Consider the following 26,019-nt stretch of genomic DNA (forward strand, 5'->3'; position numbering starts at 1 on the left):
ATTGTCTGAATAGCCGAGGAGACTGCCTGACGACTAACCAACTCTAAGACAATCGGTCGAGTCTTTGATTTGTATGGTTTCAAACGCAGGCAAGTCATCCTTGGCTACCACACAAGTTCTCATTCTTCATATCACCATTTTCTCTGTTTATGAGGAGGTTGTTGGATGAGTAGACCCTTAATCATAATAAGTGTTATATAGGCATGACCGTATAAAGATTGGAGTGGACACAATCTGTTTGACTCAACATGTGTGCATGGCCTTGGAATATGTTCTTAAAGATTTGGGAATGGGATGGTCTTGTTAGTATCAAACAATTGGTGAACCATATTAATATTCGTTTAGTTAATTTTGTATGTAACCTTTTATTAGTAAGAAGGATTGTTGTCTTATGTTATTTTGTTACACTAATCACTATATATACAAAGATGCAAGATTCGAAACTAATTAATTTGTGTGTTTTAACATCTTCTTTTTCGGGGTCAAATGTGTGTTTAACTAAACATGAAGATTAAGTTTCTCTTAATTTTGGTAGAACGCATGTGATTAAACAGAAGTTAATAAAAAAACTCATATAGTTGTCGGTATTCTTGTAATACAACAGAAGTTTTCGGTTTTCTTGTTTATATACCATCAGTCTCAATGTACAATGTTTTTCTATACTATTCTTCCACAAGTTTTTTGATTACTTAAATGACAAGCATGTCAATCAATATGCTTTGAAACCTAATCATCGGGTCAACAGCCCTTTCTTCCTATAGGTGACTACTACTAGCTAGTGTTGGGACCATAGAGGAAAGAACATTTGTAAAAAGTCAGGATGCCATATGAATTTGTGTAGTAAACAGGGAATATATGGAACTTTTTGTGAAATTTTTATATGAAAATATAAACTTGCTGGAATTATTCCTATATCTATTCAGAGATATAGCTAGAAAGACACGTTCACGAGAGATGAACGAAAGCTGTCGCCCATATATATATAGGAGAATGCTTTTTCCCTGCCGACTTTGCATATACTTATCTGAATAATATGAGAATAGCAAGTTAACAACACAACCGATCAATTATTTAGCTACTACACTATTTGCACCGGTAAAAGAATGTTGTATTTTTGGAGTTGAGACTTTATAGGTATAGTCAGTAGCCACTATATGAATGTTGCAGTTGTCTAGTTTACTTGTTTTACCGCACTTTGAATGAGATTATCGATCGATTAGTTTTATACACTAGCGAGGCAAATGTTTTAGAACAATACTTAGGTTCACCCCTCTCCTTTCACTTTCTTGTACAATAAGGAAATAAAATCTGTATACATTATTGTAAAATTAAAAATTTAAAACACTTTTTTATAAACCCAAACCGATATATAATTTCATTCTAATTGTAAAATCTAAAGCCTAACCATCTCATTTATAAACCCAAATCGACATATAATTTCGTTCTAATTGTAAAATCTAAACCCTAACCATCTCATTTGTAAACCTAAACCGACATATAATTTTGTTCTAATTGTAAAATCTAAACCCTAACCACCTCATTTGTAAACCCAAACCGACATAATTTTGTTTTNGTTTTATACACTAGCGAGGCAAATGTTTTAGAACAATACTTAGGTTCACCCCTCTCCTTTCACTTTCTTGTACAATAAGGAAATAAAATCTGTATACATTATTGTAAAATTAAAAATTTAAAACACTTTTTTATAAACCCAAACCGATATATAATTTCATTCTAATTGTAAAATCTAAAGCCTAACCATCTCATTTATAAACCCAAATCGACATATAATTTCGTTCTAATTGTAAAATCTAAACCCTAACCATCTCATTTGTAAACCTAAACCGACATATAATTTTGTTCTAATTGTAAAATCTAAGCCCTAACCATCTCATTTGTAAACCCAAACCGACATATAATTTCATTATAATTATAAAATCTAAACTCTAACCACCTCATTTGTAAACCCAAACCGACATAATTTCGTTTTGATTGTAAAATCTAAACCCTAAACAATTTATTTGTAAACCCAAACCGACACATAATTTTGTTCTAGTTGTAAAATCTAAACCAAACCAATATTTAAATTTCCTAAACTAAAAGTATACAAAATTTGTTTTCTTAATTGGTTTTGCTTTTTTATTTTATTTTAATTTATTTTTAAAATGAGATAAAGTATAAAAGATTTTGATTGGTTGAAAAAAAAGAGGTGAACAAAGATGTTCACCCCTAGACACCCAAGTATTTTTCAATGTTTTATGGGTGACAAGTCTATATTTGTCCCATGAAATCCAATCACCAAAGATTGATAATCTAAAAAGTATTAAACAAAACCCAAAAGGTCTATGATATATATATATATACACTTGATAGTTTATATTAGTCGAATATTCGTGCTCTCTCCAGACCTAAATTATTTTACATATGGACGATTTTTTATGGATTTGTTTTTGTTGGTTTCCACCCACATGCATAATTAAAAAAATAACAATATTCGCACATTTTGGCCATGTTCGGTCATACATGTTGCCATGTTGGGTTCTTCATCAGACTCCTATATCTCTACCCACACGGGCCACGGCCACACATTTTTTACAGCCGAACAAATTATATATCCAAACCAGCCATATAGTCTAAAGAAAATTAAAGGGGAGAGAAAGGAAGGATAGACATGAAGATTAAAGATTTATTCGGTAGCCAAGGATGACTTGCCTGCATCTTCATACCAATGTAAATGTATATCAAGGATGACAAAGTTTGATTTTTTACATTGCGTTTGCATACTGTTAGGCAGTTTCCTTGGCTATTCAGATACATCTCTTTCTCATCATGTCCTACCTCTTTTTGGTGGTGTTTGCGTTTTATGTATCAAGGTTATTGGCATTTTCAGTCTTTCACAAAAAAACATCAAACATCAAGCTCTGTGTACAAACAACATAAGTTAATGAGGTCCACTTAGATGGGCTGAAAATATTCTGAGTTAAGAGCCCGTTAGGTCATTATAATAGAAAGCAAGCCCGTTAGGTTAATAAACCCTAGCCGACACCTCTTAGCTAATCTATATAAACTCTTTTAACAAACCAATAACAGAAGCCTCATCGATCGTTCATAGTTTGTTTTTCTTCAATTTTTTTTTCGAAACTGGCTGCATTATGTGTTCTTGTTTTAAACCTTCATGTTTTTTTTTTTTAGAAGTTAGGGTTTATAGATTGGCAAATGAGGAGTAGAATCTTATCCTACACACAGATGTATCAGTGTTGACTACCAATCTCTGCTTATTATCTGATGCCTTAATAATCTATATAACCTTGTTTTTTTTTGAAGCTTTTTTAGTTGGGTTTTCAATTTCGTTTCATCTTTTTATTAAATCAAGATTGCAGAAACTGAATCCGTGGTCGCTTTAAAAGTCTTTTTTTTGTTTTCTGATTTCCTGTTCTTTGAACTTGAGATTAAAAAAAAAAAAGTAAAGAAGAAGATAACAGTGATGAGATAATAGCAGACGGGCGGTCTGAAATTGATGTCGTGTTGATTGTCTGCCTTTAAGCTTTTATATAAGCAAATCTCTGAGTTTCTGATTCATTCTCTTCACATATTTTGGTTTTGGACAGTCTGAATTTAAGTAGTAAAAAGAATGAAAAGCTGCAATGAACTGGTTGAAGTACTGATGGAACATGAGGCTAACCAAAAGAAAATCAAAAATAATTCTGACATTGGTTCTTAAACAAGCTTGCAATCAAATTTAACTATAGGTGAGCTAATCTTATCACTACACAAGTACACATCAATAACAATTTGGTCAAAGACTCCGAAAGCTTGCAAGATTATTTAAGAACCAAAGTTGTACGACATGATTAATGTAAGGATTATTTGGTAATTGGTACTTGTAAGTTGTAAGGACTGTTTGGACACGATGACTTGTATATCCACCTGCTGGATAACCCACACACTTAAAACAGTTGAAAAAAGATCGTAGACATAATAACCAAGAGACAACGCGTTAGTAAAGTCAACACGAAGTCAACTCCATGGTGGCTTTTAGCCCCCATCCCACTTGGTGGTTTATTAAGTAAAACAAAATCGAGTACCAGACTTGTTTGTGACAATTTATCCACTCCCCCAAAAAAGTCTTCTCTTTCACACATTGATCTTGTTGTTGTGTTCCTATTTTATCATCAAGTCAAGTGTGCCATAACCATAAACAGAGTTTTTCATTTCGGAGAGAAAAAGGAAAAGATGAAGTTTGAAGAATCGCAAACGCTCTTACCGTTGAGAAAACCTGTTAATGGAGGAGGTTGTCTCACTCTCACCCGTGATCGCAAACGTGCTGGTTACAAGCTTTGGGTTCTAGCCGCTGTTCTACTCTTGGCATTTGGTTCTATGTTAACCGGTTCTGTCTCTCTCAAAGGAATCGGGTTGTTCCACTCTGTTGACGGCGTTAACGGGTTCTCCGTCGGCGACGATCTCGACGTCCTGGTACGTTACGAACCAATCATGAATTTTGATTGAAATTGTTAATTTGAATTTGGATTTTTTTGAATTCTCGGGAATTTATATATGAAAGTTTTGACAGGAAATTGAGGAGAGAGAGAAAGTGGTGAGGCAGATGTGGGATGTGTACAGTCGCTCCGGTGGTGTCAGGGTTCCTCGGTTTTGGCGAGAAGCTTTCGAGGCGGCTTATGAGTTTCTGATCAGTGATTCCGCCGCTGTTCGAAACGGTGCCGTTTCTGATATCGCCAAGTTGTCTCTTGTTCGCTTTGTTAAGTCAGAGTCTACTCCGGCCCGGCCCAATCTCCGTTGAGTTGTGAAGAATTGAAGATGAATGAAAAAAACCCAAGAAATAATTTAGTGTATATACTATATAGGGATGAAAATTGTAACCTTGATAATCGATAATTAAATTATGAAACTGTGAGAAAAAAAAAATGAAAAATGCATAAATAGCGTTTTCGACATTATTTAGAAAAAAATATAGCAGCCAAAAATAAAGATTGGTCTATTTAATTTTGGATTATTATTGATTTTATTTTACTTAAAATAAATGAAAAATAGGCCAAGATGGTTAAACCTAGATATATCGAGTAATCGAGAATCATTTAGATAATTTAAAAGAAATTATTGAAATAAATAACCAAACAAAAACTAGGCCAAAATGGTTAAACTTCTAGAATCATCTAGATAATTTATAAGAAATTGGTGAATTTTGGATAGACGATCACGCGCGAACATATTAACCAACTTCATAAAATCTATAAACCGTCTTTTCTTATTTGTGATTCATCTGCACCGTCGATTGTGTTACCTAAAACAAATAACAACCGTAGGATCTAGTTGAAATCCTAAACCGATTTGGTTTTGGGTTTTGCTCCCTCTCTCTGTATATATATGAAAAAATGGTCGATGCTGGTTCATAATTCATCGCTTTTGTATCCTTTTTGCTTTGTTTTGCATGCCGATGATTTTTATTGCTTTCTCTAGGGTTTCTAATCTCTTTAGGGTTTTGCTCGATTTATTAACATCTGATCATCCTCCTCGTTGATGACTCTAATGATCAACCCTTGTTGTTGATATTTTTGCAACGATTTTGCGATTGATCGATCCATCGAGGTATGTTGTTGTTATCTACGCATATATATATATGTCACGTAGCATTCGATTACCGGTTTCTGTTTCGTTTGTATGAAGTCTTCTTCTGACTTTGTATTCTGTTTTTTGATATTCTTGTATAGATTTTACATATGCGTACGGGGACAAACATGTCCTCATCAATTCTCGTCGATCCATTCATCGACCCTCGTCGATACATATCATCAACCCTTGTTGACATATCTAATCATCAGCCCTCGTTGATCAACAAGAAGAAGTCTGTGTTGTGTATATCTTCTAATGAGAGAAGGAAGGATCTTGTAGATGTCCGTGTTCTTTTCATGTAAGTTTTGTTGTCTTTCTTTATATGACTATCCTTTTATATCTCCTTATCTAACCAATGATCTTCTTGTTAAGGTTTGGTTTGTCTTGTTCTAATGATCCAAGAGTGTCGCTGATCCTTAATGCTTATTCGGGATGGATTGTTGATTTTTCAGGCCTGTCCATCGAAGTACATTCTTGTTTATGCCTAGTGTTTCTCAATCTTCTGGTTAGATATCATGTAAAAAATTGGATAACAGTCTTCTGACTCATTCTGTTTCGTATTCTGTCTTGTAGGTATTAATATCGAGGCGCAAGGACAAAAACACATCAGATCAATTCTCGTTGGTCTTTTTATCATCTCTCGATGATCTTCCAATCAACTCTTGATTGTCTTATGATCAGCTCTCGTTGGTCTTTTATCATCTCTCGATGATCTTCCAATCAAATCTTGATTGTCTATATGATCAGCTCTCGTTGGTCTTATGATCAACTCTCTCGTTGGTCTTGTTATCATCTATTGATAATACTCCAATCAATCCTCGTTTATCTCATATATCATCTCTCCGATGATGCTCCAATCAACTCTAGTTGATCTTATTATCATCTCTTGATAATGCTCCTATCAACCATTGTTGATCTTGTTATCATCTGTTGATAATGCTCCCATCAACCACCGTTGATCTTGTTATCATCTGTTGATAATTCTCCCATCAACCATCGTTGATCTTGTTATCATCTCTTGATAATGCTCCTATCAACCATCGTTGATCTTGTTATCTTCTCTTGATAATGCTCCCATCAATCCTCGTTGATCTCATATGCTCCAATCAACTCTAGTTGATCTTGTTATCATCTATTGATAATGCTCCCATCAACCACCGTTGATCTTGTTATCATCTGTTGATAATGCTCCCATCAACCATCGTTGATCTTTTTATCATCTCTTGATAATGCTCCAATCAACCATCGTTGATCTTGCTATCATATCTTGATGCTCCTCCATTCAACCCTCGTTGATCTTGTTATCAACTCGTGATAATGCTCCTATCAACTCTCGTTGATCTTATTATCATCTATTGATAATGGTCCTATCAACCATCATTGATCTTGTTATCAGCTCGTGACAATGCTCCTATTAACTCTCGTTGATCTTATTATCATCTAGTGATAATGCTCCTATCAACCATCGTTGATCTGATCATATCATCTCTTGATGATCCTTCCATCAAGTCTCGTTGATCTGATCATATCACGATGATCTAATCATATCATCAACTGTCGTTGTTCCTAATCAACCCTCGTCGACAAATAAAGGAATAGACTTAACACTTGCAGAGGTTTTTGTTTGGTCTTTCAAACTGACGATGTAAAAGAGAGAGTAAGGAGGAAATGTATCTGAACTTTGCCATGACAGGTGCGCTTGCTTGGCAGGTCTTTTTTTTTTTAACAAACCTTCGGGGAGAGCTTATGAAAAACAGAAAGTATGATGGGAAGGATTGCAAGAGTTAGTTAGGCCTTTTATGTTGCAAGGGCAGAGCAACAAAGTTTGTGAAAGTGGAAGATATTTAATTTTTCGTTGTATCTTGTATTCTTGTGGGTGATGAGTAGTGAGTCTGGCACTCAATAATCAATATGTGCACCATGTATTTCGTAGTTAAGAGTTATTTGAATTCTTACTCTGGTTCTTACATGTACCTAATTGAAAATACTTGTGCAGGATCAAGATGGTTGTCCGTTTAAGCTAGAAACGTAACTTCTTATTGGCAAATCAATAGTTTAAGTCAAATATGTTCGAAGGCTCTGAAGCCAAAAATTCAGTTAACTAGAACTTGTAGACCCGTCTAGTTACAGAGCTAGTTTGCAAGTTCTCATCAGCCAAATTCTGAATACAAAAAAAGCTATTCTCTCACTCGTTTTATTTACAGCAAAACAAATACCAAAATATCCACACCCAAAGTGTTTGATTCACATCACACCCAAATACAAACGGTTTTTTAAGAGGATTCTTTCAAAATTTCAAGGTAAAAAGAAAGAGGTGCAAATGTATACATTACTAAACTAGCTTAGAGAAGCCTCCTCCTGAAGTTTCTGGTAGTTGATTGGTAAGTACGAACGAGAAGACCGACACCAATCCCAAGACCAACACAGACACCGAGTCCAATCCCAACACCAACCCTTACACCTGCATTAAACCATGACATCTCTCCATCTATGCACTCACTTCTCCAATACATGTCCCCTTCGTATTCCTTTTTGTAATTCGTATACTCTGTTGCCTACAGACAAAAGGAATGATACTCACTATACAAAGAGTGATATTTTTTTAAAATGGTCCATCCCCAAAGAATGCAACAGACTTTAAATCACATCATTACAACAAAGCAAATATTGGGGGATTGCGTAAGTGACAAAGATATGTGGGTCATAGAAGCAGCAGACAAAAGGATAAGAACTTAAAGATAGAAGAGGCAAATGAGAGATTTCTATTTATCTCTCCAGTCGTAAACTGTGTATAAGCCACATGCTAAATCCATCAGGGGAAGACCACTTCAGTTTATACATGACTTCTATCTTCACAAAACTACCAACAAACATGTAATCAATGGGGAAAGAAGAGGATCCAACATGTTATGAAATATGAGTTTTTCATCAGGGATAGTAATTAATGTGTTGAGCACAAAACAAAATGTTCAAGAAAACTGGGAGGCATTGAGAAGAAAGAGGATTGTATCCCTGCAGATACAATCCTGAACAATGAAAAGAACAAACTTTAATCATGGCAAATGAGAACTTGAAAGTTACCTGAAGATCAAGTGTAGAGGAGGTGTCTTTATGAGGCTCTGCAGTTTCATACTCAGGAATTGAATCTAATGCCAATCTTCTACTCTGCTTCTTTCTCAAACCAAGTTGAAGAATCTTGGTTAAGATGATGGGTGTTCCTGAGAAGCAACCAGTAACATAGACCTCAATAGTTGGCAATGGAGACGATAAGTCTTGACCATTTATGGTCTTCTCCTTAAGGAAACCAGACCCTGCAGTGATCTCAGCCTCGCAATTCATCTTCCATCGATTCTTTGATTCCCCAGTGAACCCATTACTATCTGACATCTCAAGAGTTCCAGACAAGATTAGCTCATTTTTGTCAAAAACCTCAAACTTCACACTACCAGTTAACCTGATATTGTCTGTGCTGACATAAGTAGCTTCTTCAGATTTCTTATCTACTCGATCTCTCCTGAGCTGTGAAGAACCTCCTTCTGAGTACATTCCCAATCTAACACCGTTAATCTCCACAACCGTATCTGGATCCAAAGGAATGTGATTGATGGTGAGGACTTCAGGAGTTGAATCTTCCACCATGAAATTGCTTATCCGGACATAGAACACTCTCAAATCCAACCAGGGTGATAAGCTTCTAGAGCTGTGCTGGTTAAAGTTATGATATCTAGATATTTGATAGGCTTCACCACTGTCAAGTTTCTCACAAGGCTCCTCCATGACCAGAGGAAGAGAATCAACAAGCGTTCACAACCCAACGTTAATTCCCTCACTCCAAAAACAGATGTGTGTGTATGCTCAACTCCAATGAAAAAAAAAAAGAGACCTGGTTTTAAGGAACAGAAAAAAGCCTAACTATAATAAGGACATGAAACGAGGAACACTTGAAACGGGAAAAGAGAATCATTCTGTCACAAAAGAGAAGATTCCCATTGAACACAACAACAGAAGCAATAACACAAACTATAGACTACTAATAAAGTATAAGAATCACAAAAGATAATCTAAAGATTCAAACTTTTGCACATGCAGAAACGCTAAGATAATCTCTGCTATAGATTCTTAAACTTACAAGATTGACCCAGATAAGAAATCAAGTTTCAAGAATCAAGCTTCCTCAACAACAAAAGGAACTACCTTTACAACAAACTCGAAGCTTCTGAAAACTATGAAGATCCGAAGAAGAATTGAAAAAACAATAATAATAATATACTGTACAATATTAATCCTCACCGAAAGAAGAAATCAAAATCTGGTAGAACTTGACTCGTCCTAGACTCGTAGTGTACAATATGAATCCTCTTGTCAACGTCTAAACCAAAATGAAAAAGATTTAAAGGATACATTTTTATTTATGGCTAAGATTAGACTTAGCGAACCCACCACAAAGACGATCACAGCTTTTGCTTTTCGATCTAATGGGAACGCAGCGCGTGTCCGAAGATTGAGATATGGACCCAGTTTGAGCTAATATAATAAACAGTTTAATGAATGTTCTCTGTTTTTAAGGAAAAAATATCTTTGTTATCTGTTAAATTACAAGTGTTTTAAATGTCGGTTCAATTGGGAGAAAAAAAAAAAAAAAAAAAAGTCTTATGGTGATGAAAGGGAAATACATAAATATCAGAAACAGTGATCGGAGAAGATAGTGAGGTGGAAGACGATGTGTTCTTCTGACCTACCTAAACGATCTTAGTACATCTTTAAACGGATAATTTTTTTTGTGTTCTTAGATTAAATATATTAAGAAATAATTTAAGATCAGTTGTTAAAAATTTTTACTAAAAAAGTTAGTTATAGGAAGAACATGTTTAAGATCATAAGATTTATTAATATAATATCCTAAATATATTATAATTATAAAATCTAATAAATTTGGTATATAATATTACAATAAAACTTATTACAATTATATAATATTTTTAAACATATTTTTAAATTTATAAACTTTTAAATTATAAAAATTATAAAAGAACATTTAAATTTCAAACTTATAAATTTTTTAATAAAATTTAAAATACAATACCAAATTTTGATGAAACAACAAAACATTGTAAATATTTTTAAAAAAAAAAACCAAACAAACATATTACTTAATTAATTAAAACACACAAACATTAAATTTAATTAATACATAGTTTAAGGTCCAAATTTATTCCATATATTCTCAATCAAATCCTCCTTTAATTTTTGATGTGATTGTCTATCACGAATCATTGTATGGCCATCACCTAAACCCTCAAGATTTGAAGGCCAATTTACTGAAAACGTAAGATCCGCAGTATTTCCGGTTCCATCTTCTTGTTGGAATTCTTGTTCGTCATAGAGTGTATATGAATCTCGTTCATCTTCGACAATCATATTATGGAGTATGAGACATGCTCTCATAATATATGCAATTTTACCCTTTGACCATAAAAGAGATGAATTTTTAATCATGGCGAATCTAGATTGCAGGACTCCAAATGCACGCTCAACATCTTTTCGTGCACCTTCTTGACGTTCTGCAAACAATCGATGCTTTGGGTGTTGTGGATGTGGGATGGATTTAACAAATGTTGCCCACTCGGGGTAAATACCATCCGTCAGATAGTAAGCCAAATTATACTCATTTCCGTTGACATAGTACGTAACTTCGGGAGCTCGACCGTAAATAATGTCATTAAATACTGGTGATTGATCAAGAACATTTAAATCGTTACAAGTACCTGGAGCTCCAAAAAATGCGTGCCATATCCAGAGATCTTGTGAAGCTACCGCCTCCAAAACAATTGTTGGCTTACCGGTGCCTCGTGAATACATTCCTTTCCAAGCGGTTGGGCAATTTTTCCACTTCCAGTGCATACAGTCGATGCTTCCAACCATCCCGGGAAAACTCCGCTGTTCTCCATAAAAGAGTAGCCTTTGAAGATCCTCTGGTGTGGGTCGGCGTAGGTATTCAGTGCCAAACAAGTCAACTATTCCGACGACGAAATGTTCCAAACATTTACGAGCAGTACATTCAGCAAGACGTATATATTCGTCAACCGAGTCCGACCCAGCCCCATATGCTAATAGTCGAATTGCTGCAGTATATTGTTGTAGCGGTGATAGACCATTCCGGAAGGTTGCATCTCTTTTTGGCTTAAAATATGGAACTTCTTCACTCAGACGATTCACAATACGCAAGAACAACGGTTTGTTCATTCGAAACCGTCGGCGGAATTGGTGAGCATTGTAAGTCGGATTATCAGAAAAATAATCGTTCCACAATCGTTCATGCCCTTCTTCGCGTTTTCTATCGATATACGTACGTGGTTTCCTTTCGACCGGAATTTCCTCTTCAAGAGCTTGAAATTGATTACTAAATTGCTCTTGAAAGAATTGGTTTAAACTATCATTATTGGAATCATAATGGTAGTGAAAATTGTTAGAAGAAGATGCCATAAAAGGGTTGAGCAAGAAAATGTTTTTGGTGAGAGAAATAAAATGGCTTAATTTTCTTGAAAGAGAGAAAGTGAACAAAAGAGAGAAAATAAAATGTATGTTTGAGTTGGTATGATTTGATCTTGTTCTCTTCTCATATATATAGTACTTTCGGACAAGAGTATATGTTTGACATGTGAACAATCGGACAAACTGAAAAAATTATTGTGACTCTGTCCAAACAAAGAAAACAAATACATGTGACTTTGTCTTCCAAACATCAAATTCCAAAAACATGTTACTCAGTCTTTAAAACTACAATCCAAAACACACAACATACCGATCCACAACAAACAACATACCGAAACACATATATAAGTTTCCAAATACTATATCGTGACACAATGCTTTCTTCTCTCGTGACTCAGTAACATCCCATAGTCGTATAAAGCATCCAGGACTTGTTTAACCTGAAACCGAAACACATATATAAGTTTCCAAATACTATATCACAATGAAAACAAACATTCGAGTATTCATTAAAAACATAAGTTGTCTGTAGTAACATAATTTAAACAAACATTCGACATTCATTAGAAACATAGGACTACCATAGTTAAACAAACATTCGACATTCATTAGAAACATAGGACTAACATAGTTAAAACAAACATTTAAAGTGCATTAACAACATAGCAAACAAGCATAGTTAAAACAAACAAGCGTAGACTACAACGGACATTAGCTATTTCTAAGTTAAAACAGTTCCGCCATTAGCTTCTTCTTCAATGCTTTTTCATCTTCGTCTAGGGTTTCATTCTTGGCAATGAGAGTGTCAAGAATGGACATATTTTGGAGTTGTTTCATGCCCTCTAAATCCTTCTGTTTTATCTCCCACATGTGACTAAACTCTGCAGATGGTGTAGCCTTCTCTTTGCCTTTGTTCCTTACTTTTTTTGTTGCCTTTATGCCCGGAGGCCTGCTCTCGTGCTCACCAACGACAGAACCTGTCGATCCAGCAGCATCATCAGCTTTCCTTTTGCTCGAGCTGGTTGTCTTTGGAGTGGGGTTCATAGTCTCCAGGTTTGCCCATTTCTGTTCAAAGCGTAGCACACTCCAAGCATACTCCAAAGCAAACTTCTTCTTGTACAGCTTCGTGTAGATTTGGTGAGCATTTTGTAAAACGTCTACATCGTTCATGCCACTAGCTTTCTCACCCTCTGCCTCTGCAAAAGCTCCACAGAACCTGCTCACTTCCTTACTGATTTTTTGCCATCTTTGTCTACAATGGTCAGGGCACCTAGGCTCAGCACCACCACGTACATGACTACTTGTTTCGTAATAGTCTCCTATACGGATCCAAAAGGACCCTGCCTTTTGGCCATTCCCAACTACTGCATCCTTCGATGTGTTTAACCAGGCGCTTATCAGGACTAAGTCATCTTCTGAAGACCATAACCGTCTCTCCCTACGTTGTTTTGCTGTCTCTTCTGATTGACTAGGAGGTTGAGTCGGCTGTGAACTAGTTTCCGAACTAAAAGCAGGGATTTGAGACGAACCAGTGTTTACATTGGGAGCAAAGCTGTCATATGGGAAGTTAAGAAGGCTAAAATAGGATTGAGCCTGACTGTTAGGAGTATTGTTTGATGCCATAGCAATCAGACTTAAAGAAGGAATAAGCTTACTCGAAAGGTCTTAAAGAAGGAAGAAGCTTATTCGAAAGGTCTTAAACAAGGAAGAAGCTTATTAGAAAGGTCTTATACAAGGAAGAAGCTTATTAGAAAGGTCTTATACAAGGAAGAAGCTTATTAGAAATTGGAAGAAAGAAGCAAACACGATGGATGTAATATAGAGAAGGTAAGAGGATCATTAAATCAAAAGTTTTTTGTTGTTAGAGCCTTTAAATTCTAAATAACCATTACCTACTTCAATCAAATCAGAAGTAAATAAAGGTCATTGAGTGTTTTTAAAAAACTTTTAAAAGTTTTTAAAGAATTAAAGGTTTTAAAATTTTCAATTAGGTTTTCAAAGTTTTAAGACTAAAGTTTTAAAAGTTTTAAGACTCAAGACTCAATCACACAACACTTACACTACTAACTTAAAAACATCCGAGATAAACAAGCAATCACACAACACTTACACTACTAACTTTAAAACATCTGAGATAAACAAGCAATCACACAACATTTACACTACTTACTAAACCACAACACCTTGTGATTACTATCGAACAAGCAACAATCACAAAACTGTCAATATACCTAATCAAACAAGCAACAATCACAAAACTGTCAATATACACTTACCTTGTGATTACTATCGTTTGATGATGCAGGTTTGATGATGGATATCCGATTTAATTTCCCATGTATAACCTCACCTACAAGCCTCATAAACAAACAAGCAAAATCGATTAATGTTCATCACTGTAAAATGACTCAAACATAATCGAAATTGACTCACAAGGTTTGACTCAAACAACACACGACACTCAAAATTGACTCTAATTCAAAGACACAACATTATACTCTAATTCAAAGGCTAAAGAATAATCGAAATTGACTCAAACAACACACGACACTCAAAATTGACTCAAACAAATCCTATATTAATCAAAAACTTTGACAGATGAGACGAAACCCTATTATATTATACTAAATCCAAACCTAATTCAAAGATTTCAATACCCTAAATCGATGAAACATCGATGAAACCAAGGAGATGAGATTACCTTTGCCTTTGTTCGCCGGAGATGAGATTTGCGAGCCAGCCGAGACAGAGGAGACGAGGAGATCTCTTGCAGAGGAGCTGAGGAGCTTGGCAAGACAGCGGAGACAGTGGAGACGAGGAGCTTGGCGATACGACGAAGACAAAGGAGACGAGGAGATCGCCGAGGAGATCGCCGAGGAGACAGAGGAGACAGCGGAGACAGTGGGCTTAGACGAGGAGATCGCCGAGGAAATCGCCGTTTCGCCGTTTGGGAGAGAACAAAAACGACCCTAGGTCGACAATACCGAAGAGATGAAACGAGAGTAATCTCTCGACGACCAAAAATATCTTTCCAATTAAAATTGAACACGTCACACAAGAACAACACAAAAAACAGTTCTCAAATAAGATCAGTTTTAATGATCTAAGCCCACTTTCTAATTTTTCCCAAATAAAAAAGCCCAAGAACACCTTCATAGTTATGCCTATAAAGATGGCCTTATCGTTTAAAAAGTTTTACTGTTTCGTCTCTCAGGACCAAAACTGTTCGCTGTTTTATTAACACACGAAAACAACGTGCATTTTTGCAATAGATTATGATATAAATAAAACATTTATAGTCTAATACGGACATGAGTCATAGAACCGAGAGACCATGTCCCGGGGAACGGTTCAGACTTTAACCGACGAGAATTTTTGGTGATATACGCAATCATATCTCTCGCTTCTTGTCTTCGTGGTAAGTCTGTCCACTTGAAAGTCTCGAGACTCGTCAGCAAACACTCAGGCACGGGTGTCACTTGATCCCAGCAAATCAGTGGAGAATTAAAACATAATGGGAACTGAGATCGAAAAGTGAAAAGAGTTCAATCACACGGAAGTCAACATGAAGACACGGTTGAGTAACATGTTATAGATTAATGAAACTTACAGTGTGGGAGTAGAGCTCAAGAGCTTTTAGTTTAGGAGATCCTTTGAGCAACCGGACAAGTAAAACCGACCAATATGGATTACAAACACATATCTTTAGACTTTCAAGTTGATTAAAGCAAATTGCATCAACATTCCTAGCCTGCGCTCATATAGAACAATTTGTGAAGTTAAATAATGCTGATAACGACTACATGAGATCAAAAATTCATATATGAGAAAGATATTACCTCGGTTGGTTGGAGCATTAAGCACAAGTTTAGACGCTTAACGGATGTGAAAGATCCAAGAAATTTCTCGCATTCAAAGATATTAGCATAGACGTATGCCTCTTCAAGCTTTGGCATATTCTCAATCAAGAAGCTATTGTTGCAGCAGTGATCAACAAGTTTGATGTATTTCAATGAAGGAGCAACAATTTCAACCACGTAGGAAGGAAAATCCTCAATATTATCTAAAGATATAGATAAACTCTTCAGAGATGGTAAAATGATGGGGACAGCTCCCAGTCCCATATTATCATGTTCATCTAGTTTTAAGACCAATTCTTCAAGATCAGGGCAATTGGCAAGAAGCAATCGAAGAGATCTTTTATCGAAGAAGTTTACTTCTTTGAGGTGCAAAGATTTCAAGGAAGGAAAACAAACCGTGTGAGAAACATCGAGTAATTGAACATCTTCATCTTTGTAGTATCTCACTCCTCCTAGTTGCAAGTTTTTCAGAGATGGAAGACAAACCTTATTAGGAATAATCACGAAAACTTCATCATCAAGTTTCAGGGTCTCGAGCGATTTGCAGGTGAACAAGCAATCTGGCAATGTAGCAGCTTCGTAATGAGAAAAATACTCAATGCTAAGCTCCCGCACACAGAGAGAAACTGCAACTTCAACCCACTGTTCGATATCTTCCGGTTGAAACGGTAAAGTACTAAACTTGAGACGCAAGCTTTCCAAGACAGGAACTCTGTGTAGTGGCAGATTTCTCTTGATAAAACTTCGCAACCTCCGGAGACGTGTAGTGTCACTGTCATCGTACTCAAGTTTTGGCACTCGCATCCAAAGAAACTTCCATCGTTTAGACAAAATGCTAGTGGTCACAGCAACTTTTGTTGGAAGAAATGATATTATCTTCACCAGCAAGTCATCAGTATTGATCTTGTCCATACCTTGAAAAAAAAAATCAAGATTCTTTGAAAGGGGAAAGAAACACCGATATTAACAAAAACAGAGTGAACAAAGAGAAGAATGAACTGATATTGTGGAGAAGGTTGGGAATGAGACTTTTCTACTGGCTAGATGTCTAGATTACACTTCATCTAATATATAATGGAAAACAAGAATTATCTCAAACGACGTTTAATTTTTTTTAATTTTTTGAATCTATATTCTTGGTCAAAGTTTGTATTCGACGACTATTTTTATCTTTTTTTTTGGGAAAATGTTGTTTTGGAGACTAGAATGTGTTTTGGGAACTAGAAAGAAATTTAAAATACAATTAGTTCATTTACGGTTTATAAACACGAAACCTTTATCACAACTTAGCCTCGTAGGCACTTCAATTAATGGTGGCCTACGCCTACATTTTGTGTTAATTGCCAGGTGAACACCATTGATCCTACACTTTTTTGTCATTTGGAGTCAAAGAAAATAAGTTATTGACCTTTAACATGTTTCTCACGTATTCTAGAAACCCAGTTTGAAGTTGGAATGTCTACTTAGCTAAACAAAGAAGTATTCGTTATCACCAATATCATAACTGAAGTAAAGCATAAGAGAATTATACACTATACTGTTACACAATAGTACAATACTATATATATAAAATGTTGTAAAATAATCAAAATAATCAAAGCATATCTATGAAAATAATCAAAAAAACATATACACTATATATATAAAATGTGACGGCTGCCATCTTGGTTATTGTTGTTTTTGTTCTGGACACTTCTTTCACAAGCAGTGTGCCAACTCTGATCTAGAGATCCACAGTTTTCTATCATCCATCCACAACATACCATGCAGATCAAGGTAGTTACAGAGAGACAGGTTGTGTAAACAATGAAGATGTATACAAATAATTCAACTGTAATCTCTGATTGATGATGCACTGACAGTAACAAAAGTAAAAGAATCATGGACGCCACAATGTCTTCTGGGCACATAACATTCCTTCTTTGTCTTGAGCATAAGTCATTCGAATCTCCCAATGCAAGCTTCTTAATATCTCTTCCAATGGCTCTAATATCTCCACTTTGTCACGCACAACCACCCAACCTCCAGGCCTTGTCAACCTATCCATCTCCACCACGATTGAAGTCGGTTGCTTACACCTGTCAAAAAACAATGGAGATTTCATGGCCAGGTTTCTCACTTGACCAGCTATTTTGGAACCAACGATCACTACCACTTTTTTACCGGTTTTTGAGCCGCGAAAAGAGATGATCAGCATGAAGAAGGTCATAAGATCTTGGATATGTTCCAAATGATTCACACCAATCATGGTATATACCGAGGAGGCCTCTTTCGTATATGAAAGGAAGTGTGTCTGGTGAATGAACAGGCACTACATTCATTACCCACACATTTTGCTTAACGAGTGACGCCGCAAATCTATTAAAGTTTGCAACATCCAAACCAGTAAGAATCACCAAATACGAAAATGTTCTATGAACAAGCAGTAGAGAGTTTTCCTTTTTCCATACCCGCCATAGATTGCTGTCATGTCCATCACGTTCCGGATATGTAACCAGTCAATGCCTAATCCAGTGAGGTAAGATTTGTTTACCATAGCATTCCAACGATTTGCATCTTCAATTGCTTTCTCTTTGCTAGTTAACCACTCAGGGTATGTTTCAAGTCTCTTTGGCCATTCTTCAGGCCACTCTGCTCCATGCTGTTCTATAGCCGACGGTATATCATGTATACAAGTTTTCATCGGCACATACCTATCCAAAGATGGAGCACAGGAAATTTTTTACATCATAATGGACATAAGAAGAAAGAAAACTTATGACGTTTAGTTTAGCACCACTGCTTTACTTACCAGGCTGCATCAGGGTTTTCGTTGTCCTTGCAAAGAGGTGGATTTTTCTTCCTTCTCAATTCATAAATATCATTTGATTCTGGTTTCTGATATATTCTCACTCCCATTTCACTTGCTTCTTCGGTTTTGTGTGCAAGAATATTCCAACAAATAGAAGCTGTCAATGCGGTCATCGCTGCCAAACCCACACACCAGAGACAACTTTGTCACACAAAATATAATAGGCAAGTCGATAAATGCTAAAAGCAGAAGTAAAAGACATGAATATATAACCTTCATCATCCTCAATCTTGTCATTATTACTTGACAGAATGAAGTATCCATTAGGTCTTAAAATCCTGTTCATCTCCAGAAGAAGTTTACCACCTGAGATTGTTGAAATATATAAGTAATCACGACTCGAAAAGCATAAATGACAATGTCAGATAAATTAATACTTACCATGGGAATGCCAGTGGATTCCACAAGCAGCACAATGAATAGTATCAAAGACTCCACTAGGAAAAGGAAGCCTTCTACTTGCTAAAGAGCTGACTAAAGTAGGAAACCCACGTTCAAGAGCGACCTGTGCTAAGTCGACTAGATCGTCCTTTAAGCCTAGAGATACTGTCAAAACATCCTTATCCAGCAATGCAGCCACAAAACTTGACTCTGAACAGCCAATGTCCAACACTATACGAACATTCTTTCCCCATTCAATATCTGGTACCATCTATCAAACACCAATCATGTTTTTATCTCTAACACAGAACTTGGCTCCAAAGAAAAAACAAGTTCATAAAAAAGTAACAAATGATACTCACCTCTTGAATGAATTCAAGATACTGTAGAACATTTCCGTTGAACGCAGTCTGGTTCTGTGGAAAAGTTAGGTATTCACCCGAGTCATTCACCCAATTGTGCTTCTTAATATATGCAGCCAACTTTGGATGCGCCACGTTTTTATACACTATCTGATATTAACAAAAATGGCATTAGATCAAAACTAACTAGAACCAAATAACTCAAAAATGGCATTAGATCGAAACTAACTAGAACCAAATAACTCAAAAAAAGCTCCAAATTTATATACCTTAGATTTGCTCTCAGGCCAGGAAACAGGAGGATCATAGCCATCATGTGGTAGAGGAACAAGACACATAACTGGTTTCTTGGGACAACTCCTCTCTCTATGTCTATAACTCTGAAGCCTCCCTATTAAACCATCGTTATCAATACATGGCATGTAATTGTGCTTGCTCCTAGTGTTACACAATCTCCAGATATACTCAGCTTTAGGATCAAATACCGGACCTTTCCTCTTCCTCTTTTTACTTATCTCGTCAACGGTTACTTCCTCATTCTTCTCTTCCACCTCTTCATCAACTGAAGCACTTGAATCATCCGCATTTCCATCAGATTCTCCTTCAGTGCCATCAGACTCAGTTACTTCTTCTCCATCTTCCTTATTAGACTCAGAATCGTCAGATTCCGCCTCTCCATGTTCTTGATCCTCCTTAACAACAACTTCCTCTACTACCACAGGCTTCGGCACATCCTTCTTCTTATGAGGATGAGACACAGCATGCTCTTTCTTTTTCTTAGTTTCATGTTTATGAACAGACCCACCAACTTTTTTCCCTTCTTTTGATTTCAAACCAGATTCAACTTTACCTCTCTCGTGTAACTTGCTAGATTCAGATACCTGGTGAGCTGACTTAGTGCGAGCTGACACTGGTTCAGCTATGTCGTCGAAGCTCTCTCTCTGAACATTGAAGGTTGAAGCAGAGGAAGACAAGAACGACCAGAAGAAGACGAAGCAGAGACCTAAAAGAACTACAAACGCCATCTTCACCCAAATCCCTCTTGGCTGTTTAATCCTACGCGCGAAATGAGCAATCCCCATTTCTCGTTTTTTCTCCATCATTTTTAAAATCTCAAAAGAAACCACTTTTTAACGCATCTGAACAACAGAGATCTCTAAAGAACCACTTTAACTAAACTTGAGAGAAGCTCAGGAACCAAGAATTTGATAAAAACTAAGCAAAGTCTGGAGATCTAGGCGAGTTTCAAAGGTTCTTGAGCACGAATTAGTAGGAAATTTGCAGTAGTCAGATTGAGAAAGCTGCTGACATGAAGAAAACTTACAGATTTGGTCGAGAAAAAAATAGTAAATCTCAGATTTCACTCACCGGAGATTAATGTGAAGACAAAGCATAAATTTTTTGCAATACCCAAATCGAATCGTAAAAACTAAGCTTGGAAAAGAAGGTAAATCATCAAAATCACACAACTGAAAATTACAACTCCTTCTTTTTAAAGCTTACACTGTAATTATCCTCAATACTTAGTGTAGTTGAAAGTTGAAAATGAAAAGAAAAAAATGGGAACTTTTAGGCTTCTATTTTTGGTAATAACGGAGCAGTGGTCACACTGGTCAGAGCTTTGTCCCGATTTCGGAAAAAAAAATGCCAATACGGCGAAACAACCGGAGGTGACGGAGATTTGCAATTGTATCTCTGTTCTCCCCCCACTAACAGATCAGCCATCAAAGCCCATTTTAAGCGTAAATGGGCTTAAAGAAAATAAACCCAATGGGCTCATGTGGTGTAATAATAATATGTGAATGTTGGTTGACTGTGTATAGGCAAATAAATTACACTGTAATGCAGATTTGTTACTTCAACTTTCAAGGAAGATAGAGATCTCAACTTCCAAAGAGATTTGGATAGCACTTTCATAAGATTTGCCACATTTTTTATATGTTTAAATTGTAGTATATCTTTTTTCATTTATTTATTATTTTTTTTTTTTTTTGAAAATGGCTTTCTATTTAAAATTGCAGAGAAATAAAATGATACAAAAACAACACAGCTTTAGAGTTAATTGGGAAAGCCCAGTTTTAAAAAAGGCTAAGCCCATTAAACACATAACAAAGAAACTTATTGAACCAGTTAGGAGTTGGAGGATGGAATAGTAAACGTCATTGATGGCGGAGAGAACCAGAAGTCGAGCATCTTTAGAAAAATCGAGGGATCTGAATCACGGATGCTGGAGATTTTGTTGCGGATGGTGGAATCAACCAGACGGAGGAGGATCGCCGGAGATCGGAAGGTTTGGCGGTGGAGCCTATGATTACGCTCCTCCCAAAGTAGATATATAACACACTGCCAGGCAAGTAAGGAGACTATCTTTTCTGCTTTAGACCCGCGGAGAGATTGCATGCCACTTAGAGTGAGATCCCAAGAAGAGTTCGGTTGAATCCTACACTTTGTAGCTATTGGAGCCCAAACAGACCAAGCGAAGTTACAGGAGAAGTAAAGGTGATCCCTACTCTCGGGCTGAGAGTTACAGAGAAGGCAAGTAGGACTCGTCTGGAGACCCCAGCTGAGGATACGATCTCGGGTTGGACAGCGATTCAAGACCATCAACCAAGAGTGAAAGCTATGCTTTGGTATGCCTCTTTTGTTCCAAACCACCTTGCACCACGGAACCGGAGGATGGACAGAACAGAGCAGATTGTAGACTTGGCCGGTAGAGTAGCGGTTGTAGGTACGACCCTCAATTTCCCATTCATAGTAGTCTTCCTGTGAGTTAAGATTCAAAGTGGTTATGAATGTGAGAAGTGAAACCTGTTTATCTGTTCTAGCGTGGGGGAGGAGCCAACATCCTTGCGAGAAGAGTTGGTTAAGAGTGGTATTAGGGGGGACTCCAAGTCGAGAATCAGCAGGGGCAGAAAGATAGGTCTTTATGTTACCAAACGGAGACCAATTATCTGACCAGAATCTGCAGGTAGCACCATTACCAACTTTCATCTTTATCCAGCAATAAACCGTATCCCTCATCTTCACCAATTTATTTGCTAACCAGGAAAAACCTTGCCTTTTCTTCATTTTCCAGTAGTTACTAAGGGATCCCCTCAAGAACCGCAGTCGAAACCAGGCAACCCACACAGACCCTGACTGGAAAAATATGAGCCAGATAAGCTTTATAATGCACGCCTTATTCCAGATGGTAAGGTCTCTAATTCCCAATCCTCCCTGCTCCTTTGGTTTTGTAACAGTTTCCCAGGAAACTCGAGCAGTATGACGACCTTCAATGCTTCCTCGCCACAGGTAAGCGCTACATAGGGATTGGATCTTAGATATGCACTTTTTTGGGAGGAGAAAAGTGGAGCACCAGAAGTTGGAGATCCCTGCAATTACCGTATTTATGAGCAGCCTCCTGCCTGCAAAAGATAAGTGTTTTGCACTCCAATTGCTTATTTTTCCTTTCACTTGTTGCAGTAGAGGCTCACAGTCTTGAAGGGTTAGTTTCTTGGTGCAGAGTGGGACACCTAGGTACCGAACTGGAAGACACCCATGAGTTAGACCAGTGGAAGCAGCAATTGACTGTACTTCTTCATCTGTCAGATCTCCTGTGAAAAACGAAGACTTTTGAAGGCTTATGGCTAGACCCGATCGCTCTTCAAAATCTTGTAGCACTTGGAGTACATTCTGAACTGAGGAGAGGGATCCATCCATAAAGATAAGAAGGTCATCAGCAAAGCAAAGGTGAGTTAGCTTTGCATCCGCACAGTTATGATGGTATCCAAACTTACCCTCCTCAGCTGCTCTATTCAACAAAAGTGATAGGTTGTTCATTGCAATGACAAACAGGTACGGTGAGAGAGGGTCACCTTGACGGAGCCCCCGCTTCCCCTTGAAGTAGCCATGCACCATCCCGTTGTAACCAACAGTGAAGTTAGGGGTACATACACAAGCATTGAGCCATCTCAAGTATTGGTCCGGAATGGAAAGACCTTTTAGACAGTTAAAAAGGAAATCCCAGGAGAGGGTATCAAACGCCTTAGCAATGTCGACTTTAAGAACAATGCGTTTTGGTCCAGAAGCCTTGTGGTATCCATTCACGAGCTCAGCAGCGAGGATAGTGTTTTCAAGCAATAGTCTGTCCTTCACAAAGGCTGTTTGGTTTGGTAGTATGAGGGTTGGTAAGAGGGGCTTTAGCTTAGAGATAACCTTATACAGTGTATTGAGGCAAGAGATAGGGCGGTAATCCACAATTTTTGACGCGCCTGGTCTCTTTGGTACCAAAGTTAGAATCGTTGCATTGGTCGAGGCGGGCAGGAAGGAGGATCTGAAGAAGTTTATAATAGCAGTGGTAACTTCCTCACCAATAAAACCCCAAGCAGCCTTGTAGAAGCCTGAGGTCAAACCATCAGGTCTCGGCGCTTTGTTTGGGTTGACCTTGAAGAACGTTTTGGTAATCTCTTCAGGAGAGGGGATCCTCATCATAACATTGGACTGTTCTTGAGAGCAGCGGAACGGGCAAAGCGTAGTGAACCAAACCTAAGACGACCAGACTGTATGAAGGGAAGACGCAGGGGCTAAGATGGATTGGAAATGTGCAATGGCCAGTTCACTCATCTCTATTGGATCTTCAATTTGGTCCCCAGAGTCAAGAAGGAAAGACTGTATAGTATTATAACTCGCTCGCGCCTGGCAGACTTTCTGAAAGTAAGAGGTATTAAGGTCTCCCTCCTTTAGCCAATTTACCCTGGACTTCTGCCTGAAATAGCTTTCTTCAATCCCTCTGAGAAAGTTCCATTGTAAATGCAGGTCTCGCTCACGCTGGAAGGTGATTGGGGAAGGGTCACTCAAAGCTTGTACCTGCACATCTTGCAACAAACGGTTAGTAGCACTCACTCTCTCTTGTATTTGTGAAAAGTTCTCTCTATTAATAGTTTTTAGGTCTCCCTTAATGATCTTTTGCTTCCAACAGAGATCTTTTAAGTTATCCGCAAAGCTTCCGGCCTGAATCCAAGACTCAAGTACCAACTGGTGAAAATTTGGATGTTTGGTGAGGTAGTTAAAGAACTTGAAAGGTCTAGTACTAGCTTTGGGGAGCTGATAGGCAAGATCTACTAAGCTGGGAGAATGGTCAGAAGGTAGGGGAACAAGGAAGGTAGCTACACTATCGGGGAAGATGGTAAGCCAGTGGTCATTGACAAGTACATGATCCAACTTCTTAGCTATTGGGCCCGCAGGTTGGTTATTACTCCAAGTATAGAGAGTGCCTTGAAACTTGAGGTCAAACAGATCCATTTGTGATAAACAGTCTTTAAGTTCTGTCATCGATGCAGACAGGCCGTTTACAGTAGAAGATGAATGCTCCTGAGGATGAATGATCTGATTAAAGTCACCACCTACTAACCACGGGCAAGTATCCAGGGAGAACATCTGTTGCAACCGTAAGAGCTCCACCCACAGGTCAGTTCTTTCCTCTCTTAAGTTGGAAGCGTAAACAGCTGTAAATACGAATTGAATCTTGTTTGCAATGTTGACCTCACAGGTAACGGTTTGACGCGATTGATGCAGGACTCGAACTTCAATGGGTTCCTTCCAAATTATCACAATACGGCCATCCTCATCAGATAAGTGGTTCGACGTAAACTTCCATCCTTTACAAACCTTTTCCATTACTCGGTTCAAACTAGTTTCTTTGATATGTGTTTCCAAAAGAGCTCCAAAAAGCGGCTGATGAAGCCTAAGCCAATTACAAAAGGGCTGATGCTTATCCGGGTCATTTAGGCCTCGGATATTCCAAAAAAAATGTTTTGTATCCATTAAGGAAGGGCTGGAGGCACTCCCTGGGGAGTGGTAGCCAACAGTAGCTCTTGAGTAGTAGCCAAAAAGGGGGTTGGTGTAGTAGATTGGGTAGAAGACAGTGAAGTGGGCTGCAAAGGGGGACTACAAAGGGATGGGTGTGATCTAGAGCGTTTAAGAAGCTTTTTGGGAGAGAAGGGGTAAGTGGTGCCCTCTTGAGTGAAAGCTGCAGGAAGGCCAATAACCATTGGAAGATCATGGGCAGATTCTGGGATATTGACTGCTAAGATGGTATGAGACTCAAAAGGTGTAGTTTGTTTAGGGTCAGGAAGGGAATGGCTAGGTATAGGAGGGTCTGATAGGGCTGGAGCAGGAGGAAGGGGAGAGGGAGCCCCTAATTGAGAAAGGACTGCAAACCGGTTAGTGATCGCGGGAATAGCAGTTTGAGGAGGAGGGGTAGGAGTAGGGGGATGAGCAGAGGTAGAGATATCAACAGAACTTTCCACGACAATAGAAGGCGGATCAGAAGTGGAAGGTAGAGAGTCCTCTTATCGCTGCGAAGAGTCTTTTTCTTTCCAAATAGCCTGGGCAACTGATTTTCCTTTGTCTTTACTTGCTTTTTTAGGCACAGCCCGAGGCTTTGTAGGCTCAGGGGGAGGAGGAG

General features: G+C 37.7%; 5 protein-coding genes and 1 pseudogene across 7 annotated transcripts; 1 reads left to right on the forward strand and 5 right to left on the reverse strand.

Moving 5' to 3' along the window:
* LOC104776054 lies at positions 3,972-5,019 on the forward strand. The gene is made up of 2 exons (XM_010500054.2): positions 3,972-4,473; positions 4,571-5,019. The coding sequence occupies exons 1-2, from the start codon at positions 4,234-4,236 to the stop codon at positions 4,796-4,798; spliced, it is 468 nt and encodes a 155-aa protein (XP_010498356.1). The 5' UTR covers positions 3,972-4,233; the 3' UTR covers positions 4,799-5,019.
* On the reverse strand, positions 7,793-10,136 carry LOC104776055 (uncharacterized protein At1g01500-like). Of its 3 annotated transcripts, none has more exons than XM_010500056.2 (3): positions 9,919-10,136; positions 8,710-9,511; positions 7,793-8,183 (listed from the first exon to the last, which is right to left on the reverse strand). In XM_010500056.2, exons 2-3 carry the CDS (start codon positions 9,403-9,405, stop codon positions 7,971-7,973), a joined length of 909 nt encoding a protein of 302 aa, XP_010498358.1. In that variant the 5' UTR covers positions 9,406-9,511; positions 9,919-10,136; the 3' UTR covers positions 7,793-7,970. The 3 variants fall into 3 exon arrangements, with proteins under 3 accessions (XP_010498358.1, XP_010498360.1, XP_010498357.1); XM_010500058.2 differs by lacking the exon at positions 9,919-10,136 and adding an exon at positions 9,823-9,909; XM_010500055.2 differs by lacking the exon at positions 9,919-10,136 and having other exon boundaries at positions 8,710-9,912.
* Positions 12,847-13,743, reverse strand: LOC104778784 (glutathione S-transferase T3-like). Its single transcript, XM_010503222.1, has one exon. It carries the CDS (start codon positions 13,741-13,743, stop codon positions 12,847-12,849), a length of 897 nt encoding a protein of 298 aa, XP_010501524.1.
* On the reverse strand, positions 15,299-16,892 carry LOC104778785 (annotated as a pseudogene).
* LOC104776057 (probable methyltransferase PMT28) lies at positions 17,591-21,233 on the reverse strand. Its single transcript, XM_010500059.1, has 8 exons — positions 19,844-21,233; positions 19,575-19,724; positions 19,213-19,483; positions 19,045-19,137; positions 18,772-18,946; positions 18,431-18,673; positions 18,144-18,338; positions 17,591-18,058 (listed from the first exon to the last, which is right to left on the reverse strand). The coding sequence occupies exons 1-8, from the start codon at positions 20,675-20,677 to the stop codon at positions 17,860-17,862; spliced, it is 2,160 nt and encodes a 719-aa protein (XP_010498361.1). The 5' UTR covers positions 20,678-21,233; the 3' UTR covers positions 17,591-17,859.
* Positions 24,099-25,229, reverse strand: LOC104778786. Its single transcript, XM_010503223.1, has one exon. It carries the CDS (start codon positions 25,227-25,229, stop codon positions 24,099-24,101), a length of 1,131 nt encoding a protein of 376 aa, XP_010501525.1.

The sequence above is a fragment of the Camelina sativa genome, chromosome 3 (assembly GCF_000633955.1).
Source record: "Camelina sativa cultivar DH55 chromosome 3, Cs, whole genome shotgun sequence".
Taxonomy (NCBI): domain Eukaryota; kingdom Viridiplantae; phylum Streptophyta; class Magnoliopsida; order Brassicales; family Brassicaceae; genus Camelina; species Camelina sativa.